The following is a 27,878-nucleotide window of genomic DNA, read 5'->3' on the forward strand; positions in this document are numbered from 1 at the left end:
CAACGCAACCGTGCCTCCAGATTGAACGTTTCGGAGAGATAGTTCATAAATTAATTCTTCTTTACGCAAATAGAAAGGATAGAGAACCTCGCGAGGGCCGGACATGATGACAGAAAACTTTAAGAAAAAATAAAAAAAATTCCAGCAACTGAGAAAATTGTTAGCGTTCGAATTAAAAACAATGTTTAGCCGTCAAAGGGGGCTAAATTGAGACCCATTCAACCACGCTCTGCTACCACTTGTTACGATGTTTTGTGGACCGGCAGAGGTGAAAGAAGGTGCTGGGATGAATAGGCCTTAACTTACGAAATTAAAGTTAATTTAAAATTTAACAAAGGTTATATTTTCTTTTCAAGATCAAGAAATAACAAGAATGACAGGTACTCAGTAGCATATCAACAAAATAAGAATGTACAATTGCAATTTGTTAATGGATTTGGGCTTCGAGCCCCCAGACACGCAATCCTTGAGCAATGAGCCCAACTTTATATATGAACAAGGTTCAACAAAGGGGCAGAAAACCCCAATCATGCCAAGGAGCACTAGCTCCCAATTACCCAGTTAAGCCTGCTCGAGGCACACAGAAACCAAATTTAAGAAAGAGCAACCCGCTCTTAAAGTTCAAGCCTATTCAAAGGCCACACCAAACTCCACTTTTAAGCTGCCCTCCAGGCACATAAGAACAGGGGTAAAAATACCCAACCTACTGAGGCCTATACAGTAAAGAAATAGGACAATTACATGGCCCCAAAATACCAACTTGAGTGAAGGCGTAACTTGCACTCCTAATACACTTTATTAAAACCTATTTTGGCACTAGGCCACTTATGCAAGGGCTAATCCCATACTACGGAGGTGACATGATAGGAAAACTTTATTACATTACGAAGAGAAGGAAAACTGTTATGAAAACGTAGGGTCACCTCAAAACAATATGAGTGGGAGCTCGAGAGGGTTAGGCACTCCCTATCCCAATTTGTAGTTAAAGAGACAGAATTTATACCAAGTGTCTTTTACATTTTAAAGGAAAGTTACATGATAAAAGTTTCGAACCTGCCCCGAGGGTTAAACTGCTGAGCTAGCGAGCAAAGAAGTTATTAAAAGGCCATTACCTGATGGATGAACTGCTGCCCGAAGAAAGAGGCGCTTCCCGCCCCCTGCTACATAATCACACTAGGATAGATGTTACTGAAGTGGCCCGGAGACCAGAAAATCAGCAGTTTAAGTACCCGCGTGGAACATTCGAGACCTTTCAAGAATGAGAACCCACACCCCCCTCCATTTTATTGGTTAGCTTATAGCAACATCTCTCTATCGGAGAAGACATACGTTATTGGTCAAAATTTAATTAGAGAAATTCAGGATTGGCTAAATTCAAAACAAGCGGAAAGAGAACGGTTATACTGCCAACCCCAAAAAATAACTGAAAGAAATTTAACAGAGAACAAACTTATGACTACAAAATTTCTTCAAAAGGGTGGTTCCTTCACTTCGCAGTAGGGTGCACAATTGTAGTTCTTAAGTAGTGCCATCTAGAAGAGAATGTTCACACTTCTTACTACGGAGCAAACAAATATAAATCGAAAAAGACACAGTTCAGAACTTTTCAGAATTTACAATAGCGACATCTTCTGAGAAACTTTAGAATTAACATGGTTGTTAAAGTTCATGCTTCCTCCAGTAGAGGAGTTTCAACTGGCGCAATGTTTGAATTAGCGGCATGGAGGTGTACCGCCCGGTACAATTATTATTATTATTATTATTATTATTATTATTATTATTATTATTATTATTATTATTATTATTATTGTTGTTGTTATATGCAAAAAAAAACAAAAAAAAACAGAAAACTGATCACGCAAAGCTCACTTAGAATTTGTGCATTTCCTTCTTTGCCAGGCAGCCTTCAATTTTTCTCTCATCATGGTTCTTCATTCTTCTGTCCACTTAACTGGTGTCTTCTTCTTGTGATTTCTCTCTATTCTACTTCCCACTTGTTGATTTTCATTCTGTAGCAGGTTCGGTCAGTGATGTCGGCCACTTTGATTCCTGATTTTTCCAGGTCTTGGCGGATTTCCTTTGTCCACCTATTTGTTTTTTTCTGTTGCCTCAAGTAAGATTCTTGTCAGTCTGTTTTCTGGAAGGCGTTTGATGTGTCTGTAAATTTTCAGGCATTTTTTTCTGATGTCGGTCGCAAGGTTTCAGAGCTCCTCGGTTTTTGTACGAGATTGCAGTCTATATCCTGCGTCAGTCAGTTTTGGGCCAAGAATTTTTCTGATGATTTTACGTTCCTCTTTCAGGATGTCTTCGAGTACTGTTTTTCTGTGGAGATCCAGTGTTTCACTCGCGTATAGTATTTCAGGTTTGATCACAGTGTTGTAATGTCAAATTTTGGTGAAGATTGAAAGGCATTTTTCTTTGTAAATATTTTGCGTTCAGCCGAGGGCTCTCTTTAATTTCTGGATGCGGACCTCAAGGGCCTTCTGTTCTTTTCCTGTTGGTACTATAATTTCTCCGAGATATCGGAACTCAGTTACGTTTTCGATTGTGCCAAATTTCGTGTTCAAATTTTGGAGGCTGCAGTGGTTGCACATGACCTTGATAAGGAGATTTGTAGGCCAAATTTTTCTGAGCATTTCTTGAGGGTTTCGATTTGGCTGATTGCCTGTTGTTCGTTTGTTGCGAGGATCGCGAGATCATCTGCGAAAGTGAGACAGGAGATTTTTACATGTTTTCTTGTCACACTTAATGGTTGCCAATTTCCTTGAGCTTTTAGAGCTTGTTCCCATTCTCTCATGATTTTGTCCAGGGCTATGTTAAAGAGTAGTGGGGAAAGTCCATCTCCTTGTCGGACACCGGTTTTTATCTGAAATTTTTCAGATATATTTCCCATGAATTTTACTTGGGAGGTTGTGTTGGTGAGAGTTAGTCTGATAATTTTTGGAGTCTTGTTGTCCAGTCCGTATTCACTCAGTGTTTGGAAGAGGGATTGCCGGTCAGTTGAGTCGTATGCTTTGTGGAAGTCCATGAAGGTGCAGATTGTGGGTTGTTTTCTTGTGTGTCATAGTTTCAAGATGGCTTTCAGGTTGAATATCTGTTCTGCACAGGATCTGCGGGGCCTGAAGCCCGCTTGGTATTCGCCTATGAGTGGTTCTAGTTGTTCCTGTGTTCTATGGAGGAGGGCTGCGGAGAGGATTTTACATGCGACTTGCACCAGGGAAATTCCCCTGTAATTGTTCACATCTGTTTGGTCACCTTTTTTGTGAAGTGGAACGAGGAGGGCGTTTGTCCAATTTTCGGGTAGTTTTTCCGCTGTCCAAATTTCTTGTATGATTTGTGTGAGTTCTTGGAGAGAATTCTTTCCTAGATGTTTAAGAAGTTCTGCTACAATGCCGTCGTCTCCGGATGCCTTGTTGTTTTTCAGTCATTGTATATATCGGTGTATTTCCTCTTGTGTAGGTGGGGATGAGTCTGGGTTTGGGTTCGGGTGGGGTTTATGTGGAAACCTTTCTGTTGGTTCTGGGCAGTTGAGTAGTGACTCGAAGTATCTCACGAGTTCCTTGGTGTTTTCGTCATCTGTGAGTGCCAATTTTCCGTTTTGTTTTCTGAAGCAGAGGTTCTTGGGCGTGTACCAATTTAATCTGTAGTGGGATTTGCTCTGATGCACTCTTCATGATTTTGTCGTGGAATTCGTTCCAAGTTTTGGCTGGGATTTTTTCCCACGTTTCCCTGAGATTTGATGTTTTTATTTGTGTTGTGACCAATTTTTTGTTTGCCTTGGATTTCTGGTAGAAGCATTTTGGGGTAAATTTTACTTTGATTCTCGTTAGATGATGGTCCGAGTCAATGTTGGCTCCTCTGCGGACTTGGACGTTGTGTACTTCTTTGTGCTGGGAAGGAGATGGCAACATGATCGATCTGGTGTTTGCCACAGCAGATGTTGGGTGATTCCCATGTGAAGAGCTTGTTGGGGTCTTTCCGTAGGGATATTGACATGATTTTCAGGTCATGTTGTTGACAGAGCTTGATGAGGCGTTTGCCGTTTTTGTTGATCTTTTCGTGTGCTGAGAATCTTCCTGCGGTTTTTCGGTAGCACTTTTCTTTACCAATTTTACCATTGAAATCGCCGAGGAGAATGATTATATCTTTTTCAGGCATTTTGATGAGTGTGGTTTCAAGTTTGTTCCAGAAGTTTTCTGTTTGTTTCTGATCTTTGCAGTCGTTAGTGGGTGCATGGGCATTTACAAAGGTGTAGTGGCGATTTGCACAGCGAAGTCGCAAGGTCATTAGTCTGCTGTTTATGGGTGTGATCTCTTGTACGGAGTTCACGATCTTTTTGTGTACGAAAAAGGCCATGCCTAACATTGGTGTGGCTTTTCCTACTGTTCGTGTAGTTTTGCTCTTGAAAATGCGGTAGTTACCATATTCTGATATCTCCGACTCAGTGAGTCTGGTCTCTTGTACGGCGTGTAACTGGATTTTTTGCTGATCTAATTCTGATGTTAATCTGAGAAGTTTGCCTACTTGTAGGAGTGTGTTTATGTTTAGCATGCCAATGTAGAAGGACATTTTAGTGGGAAGTTTGCCAGAGAGCTCCGACTCTTTCGTGTCAGCCCGGCTCCTCCAGAATCCGAGTGGCCGGTTGCCGCCTTTGTTTTCAGTTGGCAGGTGGATTGGTTACCACCTGAAGTAATGTTGTTCTTACTTGCACGAATCATGGTGTGCTTGTTCTCAAGCGATTGGGTTGATCCCGAGGGATTGGAGAACAATCAGGTGGTTGAGTTCCTGAAGGTTTTCTGAGGCAGCCGCTCCGACTCGGAGTACAGACACTTCCCAGTTGCCGCACCAAATAGGTGAACACACGCTACTGGATTTATTATTATCCTATGCTGTTGGCCATCTAATGGCTCTTCTGCCTTTTGGGGCAATTTCCCACCCCAAGGGCAAGAGAGTGCCTGAACCTCTACCCGCTCATCTGCTCTCCGAAGAGGCCGTTGGCACTTGGTAGAGGAGGACCACTTATACCGGTGGTCACTCGATTTGTGGACGCAGTTTAACGTCATGCCCGGGACATTATTATTATTATTATTATTATTATTATTATTATTATTATTATTATTATTATTATTGGTGTTCTGGACCCCACAGCAAAATGCAAAACCGCTACTTGGCGGTAAATTACATCTGCTGCCATTGTCATTGATGACAATGTGACCAGCACCATTGTTGCGCGTAAGCAAGTGCGCAGGATTTCTGGTGATACGAATGATATACTTCTGTGCATTATTGACCTTATTATAGAGGTGAACAATTGCACAGTCAATCTCATTCCTCTAGTTTATTTTAATTTTTTTATTTATATGTCAGGAGAATCTACTGTAATCTATCTAAGTTCTCCAAAAGAAAAATTGGGCCTTGAAAACAAACCCAGGAAAGATTAAAAATGATTGGTTTATGATCAGAATAAGTACATATGAACAGTAAAATCAATTGGTCTCATTTTTTTTCTCCCCACCGCTGTTAAGTTGATTTACCTCCCCCCTCTCCCCCCAAAAGAAGGCGTGTTTCTTTACGTTTAATGGAGATTCCAAATACCAATGTTCACGTCTGTTACCTTCAGTTTTGAGATATAAGTAACACCATAAAAATAATTCACTTTTTTACTTTCTCTTCCTCCCCCCCCCCCCCCCAACTTAAGTGAAATTTCTGGCAAAAAAATTGTTTCTTTAATAGTAAAGGATCTTCTAAATACCAATTATCATGACTCTAACATCTTCAGTGTTTGAGATATGTGTCCTCATAAAAGGAATTCATCTCCTTTTCACCCCCACCCGGCAAGATGATTTCCCTCCCACCCCCACCCACCCCCCCCAAAACACGTTGTTCTTTGTTTTTAAAGGAGATCCAAATACCAATTTTCATGTCTGTAACAACTTTAGTTTTTATTAGATGTAAGTATCCTCATATAATTAATTCAATTAATTTATCAATTCTTTCACCTCCCCCCCTACCAGCCTTTCATTGGATTTTCCGAAAATACGTGTTTCTTTACTTTTAAAGCAGATTCCAAATACCAATTTTCACATCTGCAAAATCGTTTTTCAGATAATAGTACCTTCATACAAATAGTTCATCTAATTTTTCCAATTCCCCCTCCCCCCCCCCCTCCCGCCCTTCACCACTTTAAGTGGATTTACGAAAACAAAAAAATACGTATTTCTTTATTTTTAAAGGAGATTACAAATACCAAATTTCACGTCTGTAACATCTTAAGTTTTTGAGATATCAGTATCCTAATTAAAAGAATTCAACCCCATTTTCAGTCACTTTTACCCCCCCCCCCAACCAAGTGGTATTTCAGAAAACAAAAACTACATGTTTATTTATTTTTATAGAGATAAAATACACCATTTTTCACTTTGGTAACATGTTAAGTTTTTGAGATATACTGTAGAATTGCTCATTTTAAAATTGAACCCACTTTTTAGTCCCCCTTAAGTGGAGGTTCCAAAAACAAATAACCTATGTTTCTTTACTTTTACGGGAGATTCCAAATACCAATTTTTATGTCTGTAACATTTTATGTTTCTGAGATATACTGTACATATAGTCTTTCTAAAAATTCACCCCAGTTTGTCACTCCTGTTTAACCTCCATTAATTGGATTTTCCAAAAACAAAAAAATACGTGCTTCTTTATTTTTAAAGGAAATCCCAAATACCAATCTTGAGGTCTGTAATATCTTCAGTTTCTTAGATATAAGTATCCTCATTAAAGGCATTCAACCCCTTTTCACCCCTCCTATTGGGATTTTCCCAAAAAAAAAAAAAGGTGTTTATTTTTAATGGAGACTGTAAGCACCAATTTTTTCATCTGTAAACATTTAAAGTTATGAGATATAGATACACTCATTTTTAAAATTCACCCCCCCCTTTTCACCCCCCATTAATTGTTTTTTCTAAAAACAAAAAAACACGTATTTCTTTATTTTTAAAGGAGATTCCAAATACCAATTTTCAGGTGTGTAATATCTTCAGTTTCTTAGATATAAGTATCCTCATGAAAGGCAACAATCCATTTTTCACCCATTTTCACCCCTCCTATTGGGATTTTCTAAAAACCAAAAAAAACCCATATGTTTCTTTATTTTTAAAGGGGATTATGAATACCAATTTTTACATCTGTAAACTTTTAAAGTTTTGAGATATAGATACACTCATTTTAAAAATTCACCCCCCCTTTTCACCCCCTTAGCGACGGAATATCCAAAAATCCTCTCCTAGCGAGCACCTATATTGTAATATAAATATATCCTCAAAATTTCATTTCTTTATGTCCAGTAGTTTTGGCTCGACGATGATGAATCAGTCGGTCAGTCAGGACAAGTTATTTTCTAAACACTACAGTTTCAGCATTAACACATGGCACTACAGAAAATAGCATTGGCACTTCTAGGTATCATCTGATGGCCAGGCAGGCATCAATTTTTGAAAATGAGGCAAAGTGTCTCATAGTGCATTGGCACTGCCGGTGGCTCCAAGTAGCCTACGCAGTGGCCTCCATGGTATGCACTACCCATGCGTCTTAGTAGGTGTGCTTTTTACCAACTGATGAGCCCAACTTAGCATACTGAGGCGAAACGCTGGTAACCAGGAATGAGTTAGCTGGAAAATTTATAATGTCCAATAACGGACCAACTATATTGGTTTTATAAATTTACTCATTCGGAATAAATATTTCAGGTTCCCTATGGGAATCAATATCTTTATCATTTAAACAACAGGTCAACTCACATATTCTGGAAATATGACTATTAATGAACATGATGCAAACCTTGCGTAAATAATGTATGTGGACCAGTCATGATTCATTAGAGAAATGCAACCTGAATTGGAGCAGTAAGGAATGAAGAAAATACAATATGTACTGTCATGGACTGTATTTTCTCAACAGCATATTCTTAAATTATTGCACCCCTCATAAAGATGGAGGGAACTTTGTTACCTTTGATATACATCCAACCGATCTCGATAGCTGCAGTCGCTTAAGTGCGGCCAGTGTCCAGTATTCGGGAGATAGTAGATTCGAACCCCACTGTCGGCAGCCCTGAAGATGGTTTTCCGTGGTTTCCCATTTTCACACCAGGCAAATGCTGGGGCTGTACCTTAATTAAGGCCATGGCCGCTTCCTTCCCAGTCCTAGCCCTTTCCTGTCCCATCGTCGCCATAAGACATATCTGTGTCGGTGCGATGTAAAGCAAATTAAAAAATTAAAAAAAGAGATATATATCCAAGTTGGAAAACCTTCAGGTCAGTTTCTTAATAATAATAATAATAATAATAATAATAATAATAATAATAATAATAATAATAATAATAATAATAATGTTATTTGCTTTACGTCCCACTAACTACTTCTATGGTTTTCGGAGACACCGAGGTGCCGGTATTTAGTCACGTAGGAGTTATTTTACGTGCCAGTAAATTTACCGACACGAGTCTGACGTATTTGAGCCCCTTCAAATACCACCAGACTGAGCCAGAATCGAACCTGCCAAGTTGGGGTCAGAAAGCCAGCGCCTCAACCGTCTGAGCCACTCAGCCCAGCTCAGATTCTTCAATAGATGACCAGTGTTACATACATACATACATACATTATCATTAAAGACTGTTATGCCTTTCAGCGTTCAGTCTGCAAGCCTCTGTGAATTTACTATACATCACCACAATCCTCTATTTGTAACTAGTGCTGTGGCCTCATTTAGTTCTATACCTCTTATCTTTAAATCGTTAGAAACTGTGTCTAACTATCGTCGTCTTGGTCTCCCTGTACTTCTCTTACCCTCCATAACAGAGTCCATTATTCTCCTAGGTAACCTATCCTCCTCCATTTGCCTCACATGACCCCAACACCAAAGCCGGTTTATGCGTACAGCTTCATCCATGAAGTTCATTCCAAAATTAGCCTTTCTCTCTTCATTCTGAGTACCCTCCTGCCATTGTTCCCACCTATTTGTACCAGCAATCATTCTCGCTACTTTCATGTCTGTTTCTTCTAACTTATGAATAAGATATCCTGAGTCCACCCAGGTTTCACTCCCGTAAAGCAAAGTTGGTCTGAAAACAGACCGATGTAAAGATAGTTTCGTCTGGGAGCTCACTTCCTTCTTACAGAATACTGTCGATCGCAACTGCGGGCTCACTGCATTAGCTTTACTACGCCTTGATTCAATCTCACTTACTATATTACCATCCTGGGAGAACACACAACCTAAATACTTGAAATTATCGACCTGTTCTAGCTTTGTATCACCAATCTTACATTCAATTCTGTTGAATTTCTTACCTACTGACATCAATTTAGTCTTCGAAAGGCTAATTTTCATACCATACTCATTGCACCTATTTTCAAGTTCCAAGATATTAGACTGCAGGCTTTCGGCACAATCTGCCATTAAGACCAAGTCGTCAGCATAGGCCAGACTGCTTACTACATTTCTACCTAACTGAATCCCTCCCTGCCATTTTATACCTTTCAGCAGATGATCCATGTAAACTATGAACAGCAAAGGTGAAAGATTACAACCTTGTCTAACTCCTGTAAGTACTCTGAACCAAGAACTCATTCTACCATCAATTCTCACTGAAGCCCAATTGTCAACATAAATGCCTTTGATTGATTTTAATAATCTGCCTTTAATTCCATAGTCCCCCAGTATGGCGAACATCTTTTCCCGTGGTACCCTGTCATATGCCTTCTCTAGATCTACGAAACATAAACACAACTGCCTATTCTTCTCGTAGCATTTTTCAATAACCTGGCGCATACTGAAAATCTGATCCTGACAGCCCGTCTGTGGTCTGAAACCACACTGGTTTTCATCCAACTTCCTCTCAACTACTGATCGCACGCTCCCTTCCAAGATGCCAGTGAATACTTTGCCAGGTATACTAATCAATGAGATACCTCGATAGTTGTTGCAATCCTTCCTGTTCCATTGCTTATAGACAGGTGCAATTACTGCTTTCATCCGATGTGAAGACCACGAACCTGCTACGCTGGCGTAGCAGGGGGAAAGGTGATACTCCCATGTGGCGCGTCCCAGGTGGCGGATAGGGGGTCCTAACCGGCTTGCCGGCGGACTTTAGGGAAATAAAATACCTTTTGCGGACCAAACACACAACCCCCTGTGGGTGGGGGACGCAGACGAAGAATACACCCATGGTATCCCCTGCCTGTTGTAAGAGGCAACTAAAAGGGGCGACCAAGGGATGATTATATTAGAACCATGGAACTACATTTGATTAGTACCATCACGCGGGGAACACCATGGGTCGTATTTACTTGCGCGTAGTACCACTATGTTTGGTACCAAATAGGTTTATGATTAGTAGCAAACGAGAGAGCAGCGGCCTTTATGGTACCCGTTATTAGTAGCACTATATGAGCGACACCATGGGACGACGGAACCCATGGTCTGGCTTGCCTATGATTAGTACCCACTATATGAGGAACACCACGGAATAGTACAAGTCCCTGTGGTTAGTATCCTTATGTGATGAACACCATAGGTTTGCGTTGCCTGTAAATGGCGCTGCAATGTGCAAAACACCGCAGGTCTGTATTACATGTGCGAATTTCACTACCTGTGAGTAGTACCATAATGTGTGTAATACCGTGAGTCTACGCTACTCTTGATTAGTACCGCAACATGACAAATATCACTGTTCTACTTTTCTAGCAATATGTACCATTATGAGGGGCCGACGACTTAGATTTTGTACTCCTTTCGACTACAAGCATCATCGTTTCAGTATTGTGCTATAGAGGCAGTCCCTTGGTTAGTAATACTATTGTTAAACGGCAGCTTCTGTGCATGTGGGACACTGTGGGTCGGTTCCACTGATCGTTTTAAATTCGTATACATCCATCCATTCATTCTTCATCCTCACGTTTTGAATTCTGGTCAGTGGATATTCTTGGGCTTTTAATTTGTCATTTCATATCATCTCATTTTGTACCATTAGGGGCCGATGACCTCGATGTTAGGCCTCTTAAAACAACAAGCATCATCATCACCATCAATCTGAAGGTACTTTACCAACACTCAATGCTAATCTTATTAGTCTGTAAAGCCATTTCATCCCTGCCTTCCCACTATACTTCACCATTTCAGGTCTAATTTCATCTATTGCTGCTGCTTTATGACAATGGAGTTTATTTACCATCCTTTCCACTTCCTCAAGCGTAATTTCACCATCATTTTCCTCCTCCCCATGAGCCTGGCTGTTTGCAACACCACTAGGAAGATTTCCTTTTACGTTGAGAAGATGTTCAAAATATTCCCTCCACCTGTCTGGTGATTCGCTAAGATCTATTATGAGTTCACCTGAATTAATCTAATTTAAACATATTTGCCAGTAAGTCAGCAAATATGTACAAGACAGATCTGATAACATTTCTGAATGATATCCTGTGGCCGAATGTGCAAGAATTGGAGATTTTTCTTCTGTTATATTTTTGGAAATTAAACATGGATGACAAACTATGAACTGTTCAATTACATTAGATCATGTGGGGACTCCATCGCCCAGTGGGTAACCCCTGCAGTCAGCCTCCCTAGTATTGGCATATAAACCATAGATCTAACTGACACGAGGAAATGCTTGTCAGGCACTGACCATCTAGTGTAAAACCAAACGCTCACGCAAAGATCCATGATAGGCCTAACAAGCCAGTGGTTAGCGTCTTTTATCGCTCGGATCGAAGTTATTACCTAATGTGACCAGATCTATCAGGTATCATAGCTAACATGTCTCTGATGATACACGGGTTAGAAGAAGAGAAAAGACGTCATTGGGGCGCGAAATTCGGACTTCAAATTACGTGATTTTGAATTAACCACCAACCCATTATTCAGTAATGCCAACCCTTGCCACGTCACAAAATATTCTAAGACGCATTACTGCATGCAATTAACCTTCATTCACAGTTTAAACCTTTCGAATACCATGGAAAGAAAACTATTTAACTTTCTTATGACAAGGGGAGGAAGTCTCTCACTTCCGTGTGCATTGCAACACAGTACAATGACACCCCCCCCCCCCCCATCTTTGTATGATTAAGCGGCTGGCACTTCTCTCCTTTAGAACCATAAGTCCATTTGGGCTTAGCATTAAAAAAAACAATGCAGTTTCATTGGCAGTGACAATATCGTTTGGTGCGTACGAATTGATTATATAAGCCACTCTTCTTCACCAACTATCAGCATCGCCAATGTTTGCGGATTCTGCTTCTCCGCAACACTGCCTGCTATGTGATATTGTGGCATTCCTTAAAACGCTGAATACAAAAGTATTGTGATTTTATACGTACTTAGCAAATATGAAGCATACTGTAGACACGCCGAAGGGAGTGAAAGTACAGAAAGCTACCCCAGCACGTTCCGGAAGACGTGTTCTATCATGACACGAATAAATTTTGAATTTAAATTACTCTTTAAAATACTATTTCTTTAAAATGTTTAGGCAGTTTTGAATTAAAAATCTGAATTTCGGTAATGGGATCGACATTGTAATTTGAATTATGAATAATCCATGTTTCGAATTAAACAATTTAAGTAACGTGCAAAACCGTACATCATGTTTCCAGGAATGAGAGCTTATTCGAATTAGGCGGGGTTTTGAATGAACCAATTTCGAATTATCGAGGCTCTACCGTATATTGACCCTGACTGGTAAGATAGAAGAACTCGTAGATATGATGGAAAAAAGAAACATATCTATATTGGGTATGAGCAAAACGAAATGGAGAAAGGCAGGTAGTAAGGTTCTCACAGGTGGCTGAAAATTATATTGGTGTGGTCTGGAAAAGGAGGCCAAAAATGGTGTGGGATTTTTACTGACAAAAGATATGGATACCGTGTCAGAAGTTTTCTACAATAATGACAGGATCATAAAATTATCTATACAGTTAGAGTCAACAAATTATATGATTGTACAAGTGTATACCCCACAGACTGGATGCAGTGCTGACGATGAAGAAAAAATTCTTCAAGACTTAGATGATGTAATCGATGAAGAAAATGTTATCATTTTTGGAGACCTAAATGTACAAGTAGAAGCAAACTCTACTCAAAGAATGTAAAATATGTAGATATAAGTAATTTAGGAAGAAGATTTCATACCTGGCATGGTCTGCACCTAAATAGGTTGGGAAAAAGGTATGTTGTAAATAGTATATTAGAGTTTGCTAATGCAATTAAAGATGTCGAGTGTAAAACTTTTCCTATTCCTCTAAAAAACTAGAGAAAGTGACCGATGTAGGTTGGTCTGTTGTGTTAGAGTCAAGGAATGATATTAATGCTTATGGTAGTCTAGACAGGTTAGGTACTTTTAAAACTGTATTGGAGAATAGTATTAATGTGCAAGGTAGACAGACTAGGTTAGGTTCTCATCAGATTACTAAAATCAATGAACCAGTAGAAACAATCATGAGCAACATAGTTATTTTTCACATTAACTTACAGTCAATTAGAAATAAACTGGATGAATTAGATGTAATACTCAATAAAATGCCTACTGATGTTTTGTGTGTAAATGAGCACTGGCTGACTAGAGATGAGACCAATCTATATATACCTCATGATTTTGAATTAGGAAGTATTTTTACTAGAGACTGCCCACTAACACATGGTGGAGCTGCAATATATGTTAAGAAATCACTTAAATTTGAAGTAATAGATGTTTCCTCCTTTTGCATTAATAACCTATGTGAATCAGTAGCTATTAGATTGTGTGAATATGATTTTGTTGTAGTATCTGTGTATCGTGCTCCTAACACCAACGTAAAATTATTTATATCACAGTTAGAGAAGTTGATTTCTTATTTAACTTGTAAATATGATCAAAAGATTGCTATAGCTGGTGACTTTAATGTAAATATCTTAGAGGTATCACAAAATACTCATAACTTCCTTAATATGTTAAGATCGCATGACTTATATTGTACACATGGTGAACCCACAAGAAATAATGCATGCCTAGATAATGTTGTAACCAATGTACACAAATCATTTTACAAATGTTCATTTCTAGGACAAGATGTATTGTCAGACCATGGTGGTATTTGGGTTGAATTTAAAGTTAACTGTAAGAGAAGAGTTATCGAGTCATCAAAAGAATTAAAATGCATCAGACGTGTCATATCAATTAAAGGGGTTAATGAATTCCAAGACAAATTAATAAGAACAGACTGGACTAGCCTTTATGCCATGAATGATGTCAACCTTGCATTTTCTTATTTCATTAACATGATAATGATATATTTTTATTCAGCCTTCCCTGAAAAAGTTGTAACTATAAAGGCCAACAGCTCTAAACCAAGAAATAGAGTTAAAAACTGGTTTACGCCTAATTTGGGTAAAATGCGTAGGATTATGTTAGCTTATTATAATAAGTATAAATTAAATAATAATTTAAAGGATAAAGAAATATTAAAAAACTACAGGAAATTATATACATGAGGCTAAACTTGCAGCATATGACAGGTATATCCAAAGTGCGAACAATAAATGCAAACCTGCATGGTCTATCATAAGAAGTGCTAGTCATACTTTAAATAACAAAGATGTGATTCCTCTAGAATCTGATCAGTGTAATAGGTATTTTATCAATGCACATGAAAGTACATGTGATCAGGATAATAGCATTTCATCAGATGGGGATGCAAGTAAACATAATTTCTCAGACTGGTTGCATAACTTTGATCTTCCCTCAAATGTATTGAATAATGATTTTAGGTGGGTGGAATTAAATCTGCAAACAGTCAGAAGTATTGTCACAAATTTGAATTCATCTAGTACCCAAGACATTTATGGTCTCTCTAACAATACAATCAAAGCAGTTATTGACATGATATTAATGCCATTGACATTTTTAATAAATTTAATGCTTAGACAATGTGTTTTTCCTGAGTGTTTAAAGATGTCTAAAGTGATACCTATCTTTAAAAAGGGGGATAGAATGTGCCCATCAAATTACCGCCCTATAACAATAGTACCCATTCTGAGCAAAATTATTGAATCCTGTATATTTATACAACTCGACGAGTACTTTTTCAAAAATAATTTGCTTTACAACAAACAGTTTGGATTTAGAAAGGGTCGTTCAACGATAAAGGCAGTTGAATGTGTCATCAAAGACATATTAAATAATTTTGAGAATAAAACAGTCATAGGTGCTACATTAATTGACCTGACAAAAGCTTTTGATTGTGTCTCGCATGAAATCCTAATTCACAAGCTTGGTTATTATGGAGTAAGGGGTCATGAACTGAAATTAATGGCATCCTATCTCCATCAAAGGAGACAGATGGTGGTAATAAGTGATAAAAAATCTGGTATGGAAACGGTTAAAACAGGTGTCCCACAAGGGTCTGTTTTGGGACCTTTCCTGTTTTTGGTCTATATCAATGACCTAGCATGTAATGTTCCCTGCACATCAGTTCTATATGCTGATGATACAACTTTCGTAAACAGTAATGTTGATATCACAACACTACAAAACCAAGTCAACACATCTGTTAAAATTGCTGAAAACTGGTTTCATCACAATAAATTAACTATTAACGTCACTAAAACAGAAAATATCATATTTACCTTGGATCACACTGTAAATAATGGCTGCCGTAATTCTGTTAAATTATTAGGCCTACATGTAGATACAAGACGTACATGGGAAATACATACATCAGAACTCTGTAAGAGATTAGCCAGGGTGTGGTATCTGTTGCGGAAACTGAAAACCTGCATCAGTCGGGATATGCTACTCGCATCCTATCATGCTTTCTTTCACCCTCATATACTGTATGGGATCAGGTTATGGGGAAATTGTCCCACATCAAATAATGTATTTATATGGCAGAAAAAGGCAGTCCATCTAATTGCTGGATTAGAATTTAGAGACTCCTGTAAAACTTCCTTTGTGAGCCTAAAAATTATGACAGTTCCCTGTTTATATATTCTTACAAATATTATGCATGTGAAAAAGAATCTTTCCAAATTTAAAGAAAGATCTACAGTTCACATGCACGACACAAGATACAAGAATGATCTGGATACTCCTTACTCCAGGCTTAGTAAAAGCACAAACAGCCACTGTTATCAACAGCTTAAGATGTACAATAAGCTTCCACTACCTATTCGAACATTAGACAATAGTGCATTTAACAGGGTACTGTCACAATTCTTAAGGAAAAAGGCATTTTATAGTGTAGAAGAGTATCTAGAATGTGGTATTTCAAAAACTGACCTAATATAGGTAGCTAAAATAATTTTTCTAATGACTCAGGCATAGTTACTAAGATATTGTATATAGATTATTTTTATTAATACTGACAATACCTAGTGTACATTTTCTGTACTTGATGGTGGAAGAATAAATATCTAATATCTAATATCTAAATATCTAATATCTAAACAGACAAGACTATGAGGATATCGTTGGGCCACACGGTTTTGGAAACTGAAATACAGAAGGTGATCAACTGATTGATCTTTTTAGAAGGAATGGCATTATCTTGAAGAACACCCACTTCAAAAAAAACGGGATAGTCATAAAATAACACCGGGTGAGTTGGCCGTGCGGTTAGAGGCGCGTGGCTGTGAGCTTGCATCCAGGAGACAGTGGGTTCGAATCCCACTGTCGGCAGCCCGGAAGATGGTTTTCCATGGTTTCCCATTTTCACACCAGGCAAATGCTGGGGCTGTACCTTAATTAAGGCCACGGCTGCTTACTTCCAACTCCTAGACCTTTCCTATCCCATCGTCGCCGCCATAAGACCTATTGTGTCGGTGCGACGTAAAACCACTAGCATAAAATAACAAGGTATAGCTGGGACGTCAAACATAAAACTTTGATCGATTATGTTATCACAAACAAAGATGGGAGAGAAATGGTTGATTGATGTCAAGGTTATTCCCAGCAAAAGTATTGACAGCGACCATAAATTGCTGATCATGGACTTAAACCATATGGCTAACGTAACTCAGAAGGAAACCAAGAAGAAACAAAAAATAAAGAAATGGAAATTAGAACACGCCCAATTCCAGGAAGAATATCAGAATAAATATGATGAAATCTACCACGGGGAGAAACAACAACATTAGAGGAAGAGTGGAACATTTTTAAGGATACATTTGTGGGAGAAGTTAAAGAACTCTGTGGGAAAACAGGATCGACCAAGAAGGAGAAAGAGACACCTTGGTGGAATGACATAGTCAGAACAGCCTTTAAAGCGAGAAACCAAGCAAAAAGGATGCTAGATAAAGAAAAACAAAAAGCTATCCAAGACCAAATAAGCCAAGAAGTTAATAGACTACAGGAACTTTATAGAACAAAGAAACTTTTAGTCAAGAGGGTAATAATAGAAGCCAAGGAAAAAGCATGGAATGAGTTTGTGGATATATTGGAATTAGACAGCAGAGGAAATAGGAAATTTTTATACAGGGTAGTCAAGAACAGAAGTTGTGAGAAATAGAATATAAAGGCAATAATAAATAATAGAGTATGGCCTCCGGAGAGGCCTGGTGCAGGTCTTTTTCTAGCAGATGGCCTATTAGGCGACCTGCATGTCTGTGAAGATGAAAATGAGGGCCCTACCTAGGATGATTTCTAATGTTGAATACGCCACATACACCCAGCCCCTGAGCCATTGGAATTAACCAATTAAGGTTAAAATCCCTGACCCAGCTGGGAATCAAACCCGGGACCCTCTGGACCGAAGGCCAGTACACTGACCATTCAGCCAATGAGTCGGACATAAAGGCAATAGAAGGGGACAACAGAACCTTAGTGCAATAAGAAGATGAACTCAAGAGTGAATTTAAGACCTTTTTTGATAAGCTCTTAAATGGAGTAGCAAGCACCTTATCAGACAGTAAGGAACCTTGTAGTAGCAACAAGGAAAGTAGAAGCATCGAAACACCAATTACATGGCTGGAGATAGAAAAGTTCCTGAAAAGTATAAGGAAAGGAAAAACAGTTGGAGTGGATGAGCTAAGTGCAGATATGTTGCGAGCAGCAGGAACTACAGCAGTCCACTGGTTATATAGACTCCTTAACCCAGTATGGCAGGAAAACACTATCCCAGAAGACTGGAGGAATGGTATAGCTGTACCTCTTTTCAAGAAGGGGACTAGATGGAAGTGCATCAACTACCGTGGAATTACTCTGCTCTCTCATGGTCTAAAATTTCTGGACGAAATCATAGAGAATAGATTAAGAGGAATTGTAGAACCTTTATTGGAAGAGGAACAATATGGTTTTAGGCCTAGAAGAACAACTACAGACCTTATCTTTGCTGTCAGGATGTTAATGGAAAAGCACTGGGAAGAAGAGAAACCACTTTTTCTACTATTCCTAGACATTGAAAAGGCTTATGATAGTATACCAAGGGAGCGTATCTGGGATTGCCTAAAAGAGCTTGGAGTTTGTGACAGTCTTATTGCAAAAGTGAAGATGATGTATGAAAAAAACAGACGTTGTGTGCAAGTGGGTTGTGAGCTGTCCAAATGGTTTGAAACAAAGAGAGGAGTACAGCAAGGCAGTGCTTTGTCACCCCTCCTGTTTATCACTGTGATGGATGCCACAACAAAGGCAGTGAAAAAGAAGGAGCAGCAGGACTTGCAAGCTTTTATCTTCGCAGACGACGTGGTGATCTGGGATGAAACCGAAAATGATGTAGAGGAAAAGCTACAGAAATGGAGTCAAGAGTTTAAGAGATATGATTTAAATATCAACAAGGCTAAGACGGTAGTGATGAAGTTACAGAGGGAAGATGACAAACCACAAATCAGAATAAATGGCCCCAAACTGGACAGTGTTCCAACGTTTAAGTACTTGGGTAGTATACTGTAGTATCAAAAGATAACCTTGCAAAATATGAGGTGGACAGTCGAATTAGCAAGGCAACTCAATTTTACCACCAAGTAAGACAACTGCTGTGGGATAAACAAGCACCATTGAAAGCTAAGATGACATTATATAAATCTTATACACCCAACCTCGCATATAGCTTGGAAACTATCATGTTAGCGAGACAAGACAAATCAAAACTTCAAGCTGCAGAAATGAAGTTCCTATGCATCATGATGCAGAAGACCAGGAAGGACAAGTTCAGGAAGGAAAAAGTCTGAGAGGAGTTTCGAATAGGAGACTACCTACTACAAAGGATGCAGAAAGCAAGACTGAAGTGGTTTGGGCATGTAAGAAGGATGAGTGCAAGTAGGACTGCAAGGAGAGTATGTGAAAGAAATTTAAAAGGAAAAAGACCAGTGGGCAGACCCAGAGGAAAATGGACCAATCTGGTGAAGAAATATGTCAAGGAGAGGGGACAGGATTGGGAGAAGATTATGAGAGAACAGTGGTTCATGGACAGACAAAGATGGAGGGGGCTCGTACACCACACCTGGGCAACTAGAGATGGTAGATGATAATGATGATATGATATCAGACAGAAATACACACGCCTGAAGTCTCGCCAGCCTGCTTGGAAGACAGCCGTGGAGATAACATCTAGCGAATTCAACTCCACCTCTAAATGGTTAACAGAGTGGTCTTTATCCCCACCTCAGGCAATAGTGGATATTAATAACCCATCCACAAAGCTGGCAGGCTTTGATCTGCCACATTGCACCTGGAGTAGACTAAACCGCATGAGATGTGGAGTAGGTAGAACAGCATCTACTTTACACACCTGGGGCTGGTCAGTTTCTCCATACTGTGATTGTGGGGAGGTTCGACAAACAATGAAACATGTAGTGCAGTAATGTCCACTCCGTGCTTTCACTGGCACCATGGAAGACCTCAACTCAGCAACACCCGAAGCAGTGAAGTGGGTGGCGGGTTTGGACATTCACATTTAGTGACATGTACGTCACTCGCACTCAGTGTGTATATTATGAACTGTCAGAGTTGATAGGTGGATAGCGATGTAAATATATTGTGTTTTCTTCTTGTACTTTCAAACTTTGTAAATTGCTTTCTTTGACTGTATAGATATGATAATTTGTATTTACTTTGTACTCATCTTTCACTGGTTGTGTAAATAGTTTATAGGTTGTCATTATTCATCATACGCCAAATAAATAAATAAATGATGATGATGATGATTCAGATCATTATGGATCTCATGCTAGGATGGTATACCGGCCTGATTAATCGTGTAGGCATTTTTCTTTATTTTGACCTACAAAAAATATAGTGACAGTCAGTATGGATACAGTTATGCTTGATTCAGGCATCAACTATTGGCACCAAGTTTGTTTTCTATGTTCAAAATTGTTTGTTCACTTCTTCTCGGCACCAGAAATTTGATATTTGATTCAGTATATATTCTACAAAAGTCATTATTTGTCCGAACGGCATGAATCATTCAAAACACCCACGCAAAACTGCTTTGATTGTGATCACTCTGAAACATATAAATTATACACAGGAAAGTTTTCCACCTATTCAATACTAAGTTGTATTTACAATGTTATTTACATTACATGGGACTAGTTTCAGCCCTAATCGGGGTCATCATCAGACATATTAAACATACACAGTATTTAACGAAATCCTAAAACATGTTACGAAGCAATAAGGATCTTATGACTATATAATTTACAATATGAAGTGTGGTTGAATTAGGCAAGGGCTATGGCGCTCAAAATGTTGCAAATGAAATTGAAATATTACATGTGACATAGGTGAGCAATAAATAATACAAGTACACTTAACATGCTAAAAAGTCTGGAATAAAAGTACAAATGAAGTGCTCTGTGTTGTAGGTTAAAAATTTCAGTATGATTTTAGACTCGTGGAATTCAGTAGGTCCTGGTAATACATAACAGTTGTGAACCGAGTGCTATGGTACTAAGAATGAACACAATGTAAACTGACACATATATAAAAATATACAAGTATTTACAGTGTCTGAGTAACAAAATGTCAACTACAAATGGAACATCAGAATTGACATGCAGGCAGTCTAAAGGGTGTTAAATAAAAATTCCTGCAAACGGCAGCTGACAACTAACAACTCTTATAGTCGTTTGAAGAATGTTGCTTAATGTCAGTTTTTTAAATTTATGTTTTCACAGTTGACTTTACGTCACACCAACACAGATAGGTCTTATGGTGCTGATGGGATAGGAAAGGGCTAGAAGTTAGAAGGAAGCAGCCATGGTCTTAATTAAGGTTCGAACCCACTGTCACCCGAACACAAGCTCACAGCAGTGCACCCCTAACAGCACAGCAAACTCACTTGGTCTTAATGTCAAACCAACATAATGCTGTATATTGAAAGGCCTCGTACAGTAATGGCTCCAAGCTGTGCACTTGTAAAGCACTTCCTAACATAATAACAACCGAACTCGATAGCTGCAGTCACTTAAGTGCAGCAAGTATCCAGAATTCGGGAGATAGTGGGTTCGAACCCCACTGTCGGCAGCCCTGAAGATGGTTTTCCTGTGGTTTCCCATTTTCACACCAGGCAAATGCTGGGGCTGTACCTTAATTAAGGCCATGGCCGCTTCCTTCCCACTCCTAGCTTTTTCCTGTCCCATCGTCGCCATAAGATCTATCTGTGTTGGTGCGACGTAAAGCATATTGCAAAAAATAAACCATAATAACTTTCAAACTATTCATCAAAATATAATGTGTAATGCATTAATAATTAGTATGAAATGTTCATTTCTACTGTATAATTTATTATGATGAATACATAGATTCCTTGTCTTTGACTAATGAAACCTTAATAGCAGAACTTTATTACATGTTTTAAATTGCTTTCTTGTTTGTAGCCTCCTGAAGATCTGGAGATGAAGAAAATCCGTACTGATGATGATGACGACATCGAGTTACCCAAGTAAGTAAACATTTGTTGGTTAATACCATCAGAATAGAAGAATAGATGTTAAATACTGGTTTGTTCCCGATGTGCACATTATTTTTATGAAATTATATGCACTGCAAAGTATATTATGGACTTTTAGTAAGTACCAAAATCTGGCTCCTTGGCTGAATGGTCAGCTTTTTTATTTATTTTTATAACTTAGATTCTTCAGTCTGCCAAAACTAATTTTGAGTGATAAATGAGTTACCTGAAAAAGAAAACATATGGTAACAGTATTGTACTTGAAAAAGAAACAGTTTAATTAAAATAGAACTGAGTGTAATTTGATAGTATCTGATTATTTTCTTTGAAAAAAGGAACCTATCATTCTATTTTAATTAACTTGCTTCTTTTTCAAGTGTAATACTGTTACCATATGTTTTATTTTTCAGGCAGCTTAAAAATTTATTACTCAAAATTAGCTTTGGCAGACTGAAGAAACTAACAGTCATAAATTAACTGAGTCGAAACTGAAAAGAGATGGCTTCATATATTATAAGAAAAGGGAAAAAAAGGGACAGAAAGAAAGAATGGTCAGTCTTGTGGCTTTCGGTTCTGACGGTCCCAGGTTCAATTCCCAGCTGGCTTGGGGACTTAAGCCATGTCTCCCTCTGTCTCAGAGATTGGGTGTTTTTGTTTCTCTTTATACTGCATTTACTCACCTGTAACACCTCCTCATCTGTACCTCTTCCCTTAATTTTTTACTATTATCAGGGAAGAAATTAGAAAGGAAGGGATAAAAAAATATGGAAAAGATCTTTCAAGTGACCAGGCAGCAAGTGCAACATTTCAGTTAACAGTGAAACTCACACTCAAGCACCAACTATGCATTGGCCTTAGCCTTGGCTACTCTCTTCTTCTACTCTAGATTTTCCTGTATCCTTTCAGCTTCCAAGTTCCTCGCCCCATATGAATTAGGAAGCTTCCAGTACAAAAGCCGGAGTGAAAATGACCACAAGAACAAGTTTTACAACATCCTTCAAGTTGATTTTGTTGGGATATGCTGCAGAAAGTGGAGTGAGGGCAGCAAGTGCAGCCATGTATGATTTGTTATTGGTAGAACCATAGAGACAAATTATTGGGTGTGAAGAAAACATCTAACTCCTTGCATCGTGTGAAGAAAGGAAAATATGAAAGTGTGATCATTAAAGTTGTGGAATGGGTTAGAGACGCAAGAGAGAACAGCAACATGTAAATCACAAAATGATGCAATTTAAAGCATGTAAAATTGCATGAAATCTTAGTATTGTGGCAAATGATTATGATGCCAGTAGAAGTAAGTCAGAATGCTTTATGTACTAAAATGGACTAAGTCAGATTATACTGACAAAGTGATCAAATTTCATTGGTTTGTCGCAAGACTTAAGGCATTGCAATACCGTGCAGCACTAAGCATCTGTGGAAAGGGCACACCGTTTAGTTATGTTATTGCAAGAGGGGGCTGATATGAAACTGTTTAAATGTGCTAATAGTTTTAAATAATGATTTTGGGTGTTGATTTAAAGTGCTAGATCTTCCTTTTCTGCTTTTAAACTGTGCCGTCCTCACCTGTGTTATGTAAAATTTTTGCATTTTTATAGTGGAAAATAAGATGAAAAAAGAGGGTGTTATACACAAGTAAATATGGTACATACTTCTTCATATACATACCACACCACACTACAGGACAGTCTCCCCCACACAACACGTTACAGTGAATACATCCCTCTACGTAGGGTTAACATTAGCGTCAAGAAAGGCATCAGCCATAAAACAGGATCAAGGCTACCTGTTTTATCCAACATCCATCCCCTTCATATATGAAGGAAAGCAGCTCTAGTAAGAGAATTGGTGAAATGTCACAGCAACCCTCAATTACCCTTACGTCAGGACTGCAAATTTCAGAAAACAGTGAGATTGAAATCAAGGAACCCATCGTGAAAATTAGAAGAAAGGCTTGCTGAATCACATTTTAATCCTGATCAGACCTGGAAAGAAGAATGGTCTTCTTCAAACCCTGATCAGCCGGGTTTAATTAACGATCCATGTAAAGCTCTGCCTCGTTTCAATTTGCCTAGAAAGGCATGGACATCTTTAAATAGAATTAGGACAAACCATGGAAGATGCAAATTTGGTATCGCAGGTAGGAAAAAGCTGAAAACTCATACTGCGATTGTGACAATGTTCCCCAGACCATCCAGCATGTTGTTACGGAGTGCCCAAGAAGAAGATTTGAGGGAACTATTCAAGATACACAGTGCCACAGATGAAGTTGTGAATTGGCTGAATACACTGGACATTACATTTTAATTTACCTGGTCTGTAAATACTGTATATACACTTAAGAAAATGGAAATTGCAACACCATGAAGGCATTGGTCGTTTGTGTTGATTTTCAAGATATGGAACGATGCCATATAGGTATGTAAATGATCAAAGTTTCAGACCCATTGGATTATTGCTACAGGTGTCCCCACGTGATTGGTTGCAGACGAATCAACTCCAGTATACGGACTCTGGTGTAGCGTGTAGCGTGGTTGACTTGCAGTCTGTGCAGTGAAGTGTTCCCTGTCAAACATGCCTCGAGGACAGAGAAGAGCACGCTATCAACAACTGTCGCCATTTCAGAGGGCTCGGATAATTGGGCTGTGTGAGGCTGGATTATCGCTAAGGACTGTTGCTGCACGTGTTGGCCGACAGGCATCTACGGTACAACCTGTATGGCATCAGTGGTCAAATGAAGGTACCCACACTCGTAGACCTGGCACAGGCCCAGCGCGATAGACAACTGTGAGAGAGGATCGCCGCATCATTCGGATGGCCCGGATGGAATCCCATGCAACAGCAGCGCAAATTCGAGCAGCTGTGGCACCCCACGTTTCACAACAAACAGTTGATAATCACCCTCATGCAGCTGGCTTACGAGCCCGTGTCCCTGCACAAGGTGTTCCATTGACCTCACAACAGCGACATGTAATGCTGGCCTGGTGTCGAGAAAGATCGACGTGGGTCAACGAATGACATAGGGTCGTCTTTAGTGATGAATCGCGCTTCTGTCTTGCCCGCAGTGATCGGCGGAATCGTGTGCGCCGACGTACCGGGGAGAGGGGCCGCCCAGATCTTATTGTCGAGAGGCACACAGGGCCAACACCAAACATTATGGTCTGGGGAGCTATTGGCTTTAATGTGAAATCCCAATTAGTGCTTGTTGAGGGCACTATGACTGCTTGACAGTACGTTGATAGGGTACTCAATCCAATGGTTGTCCCTATGATGGCGAACATTGCTAATGGGATGTTTCAGCAGGACAATGCCCGGGTTCACACTGCACGCATCCACGCATCTCCAGAGAAGCTCTCCATGACATCACAACCTTAGAATGGCCCGCCAGATCCCCGGGCCTCAGTCCTATTGAGCATGTGTGGGACATGATGGGTCGACAACTGGCCAACCGTCCTCAGCCACCCACAACTCTGAAACAACTGACCCATGCAGTGCAGCAAGTATGGGCCACAATTCCTCAGGAAGCGATCCATGGCCTTATTGACTCCATGCCTCGACAAATTAATCAATGTATTGCAGCTCGTGGTGGGCACATCCTGTATTGATTGTTGTCCAAACTTGCGGTCAGAGGGACCTGAAAGTGTAATCATCAAATCACAACCGAACACTCGTCCTGCGTGTTCAATTGCAGCGATGTAGCACCACTCCTTTTGGGTGTTGCAATTTCCATTTTCTTCAGTGTAGCTTATTGTAATATGTACATTTCCAATGTATCCTTATTTTGCCATACGAAATAATAATTATTATTATTTATTTTTGCTATTTGCTTTACGTCGCTCCGACACAGATAGGTCTTATGGCGACGATGGGATAGGAAAGGCCTAGGAAGTGGAAGGAAACGGCCGTGGCCTTAATTAAGGTACAGCCCCGGCATTTGCCTGGTGTGAAAATGGGAAACCACGGAAAACCATCTTCAGGGCTGCCGACAGTGGGGAATTATTATTTAGGTAATAGAGTGCAAGTATTTCACTCCTGTCTACTTCTGCATCCTTGTAGGAAGACACCAGGGCTGCTGTTATAGGAGTAATATAATTTTCTTTTTATAGATTTACTAAAATGAAATGCAATCATTTAGGGTTAGTGTTCTCTTTTCGTTGTTTGGAATTGAACCCATGATCATGGGTGGGACATCATCACCAATCTACCGAGGAAGCTAATAATCCAGTGAATGACTTGTACAACTGCAGGTAATACTGTAAAATTGTACATTTTAATTTGATGATAATAATAATTATTATTATAATAGTGCATAACCTCTGGAAAGGCTTGGTGGTGACTCAGTAGTGAGGATGAAACAAATGGTAAAGATGTCATAAACACCCAATCCCCAAGTCAGGAGAATTCAGAGTACGAGGGCTTGATCCCAAGAATTGAACTGGGGCCACCGGAACAAAGGCAAGCATTCTATCCATTTAAGGTGCAGTTTCCTATGTGCAGCGATCGCATGCATCTGCTGCCGACCGCTACTGCATCCATCCCCTCCCTGACTCCTACAGTGGAATGCTGTAGGACTGGTTTACTTCATGCAGCTCCTAGAAACCATCGCATGCAGTAGACGCAGGCAGTGCTGAGTATACCAGTAGGGTGCAGCGGACGCGTGCGTGTATTATCTCATGATGAGCTTTTCTAAAGACGAAGAGGCAAGATTTATCGAGTTTGTTTCCGGAACACGGGAACTATATGACTGCTTGCATCAGGACTATAAAAATATTGTGCTCGGAGACAAAATCTGGGAAGAAATAGCATCCAATTCCAATGATAAAACAGGTGAGTGATTATTTTTAACTGCCCCAAGGTTTCATTTTTATAAAATGTTTACACAATGTATTTACAAAAGTTTTCAAGTCACATAACATTTTATGAATAGTGGGAAACAGAAATTAGTATATTATTTGCTCTTGAATGGATATTTTTCAAGAAACACTATATTTATTTTAACATCTCATTTTAATTAATGACTCATATGCTTATAATAAATATAAAAATTACAGATAATCATACCATACAATGGAAACATTGCTTTGTGAATACCAATTGATATGAATATACTGTTGTTGTTGTTTGAGTCATCAGTCCATAGACTGGTTTGATGCAGCTTTCCATGCCATCCTATCCTGTGCTCAACTTTTCATTTCTACGTAACTACTGCATCCTACATCTGCTCTAATCTGCTTGTCATATTCATACCTTAGTCTACCCCTACCGTTCTTACCACCTACACTTCCTTCAAAAACCAACTGCACAAGTCCTGGGTGTCTTAAGATGTGTCCTATCATTCTATCTCTTCTTCTCGTCAAATTTAGCCAAATCGATCTCCTCTCACCAATTCGATTCAGTATCTCTTCATTCGTGATTCGATCTATCCACCTCACCTTCAGCATTCTTCTGTAACACCACATTTCAAAAGCTTTTATTCTCTTTCTTTCTGAGCTAGTTATCGTCCATGTTTCACTTACATACAATGCCACGCTCCACACGAAAGTCTTCAAAAACATCTTTCTAATTCCTATATTAATGTTTGAAGCGAGCAAATTTCTTTTCTTAAGAAAGCTCTTCCTTGCTTGTGCTAGTCTGCATTTTATGTCCTCCTTATATCTGCCATCATTAGTTATTTTACTCCCCAAGTAACAATATTCATCTACTTCCTTTAAGACTTCATTTCCTAATCTAATATTTCCTGCATCACCTGCCTTCTTTCGACTGCACACCATTACTTTTGTTTTGGACTTATTTATTTTCATCTTGTACTCCTTACCCAAGACTTCGTCCATACCATTCGGCAGCTTCTCAAGATCTTCTGCAGTCTCAGATAAAATAACAATATTATCGGCAAATCTCAAGGTTTTGATTTCCTCTCCTTGGATTGTGATTCCTTTTCCAAATTCCTCTTTGATTTT

General features: G+C 39.2%; 1 protein-coding gene across 1 annotated transcript in view; it reads left to right on the plus strand.

Annotated features, from left to right (window-relative positions):
- The window catches only part of LOC136871893 (uncharacterized), a 98,024-nt gene that overhangs the window by 38,113 nt on the left and 32,033 nt on the right, over positions 1–27,878 (plus strand). The window contains exon 5 of the mRNA XM_067145571.2: positions 21,848–21,912. Within this exon, the coding sequence (XP_067001672.2) occupies positions 21,848–21,912 (65 nt within the window). The remainder of the gene's footprint in view (positions 1–21,847; positions 21,913–27,878) is intronic.

This window comes from Anabrus simplex, chromosome 4 (genome assembly GCF_040414725.1).
Source record: "Anabrus simplex isolate iqAnaSimp1 chromosome 4, ASM4041472v1, whole genome shotgun sequence".
Lineage (NCBI taxonomy): Eukaryota > Metazoa > Arthropoda > Insecta > Orthoptera > Tettigoniidae > Anabrus > Anabrus simplex.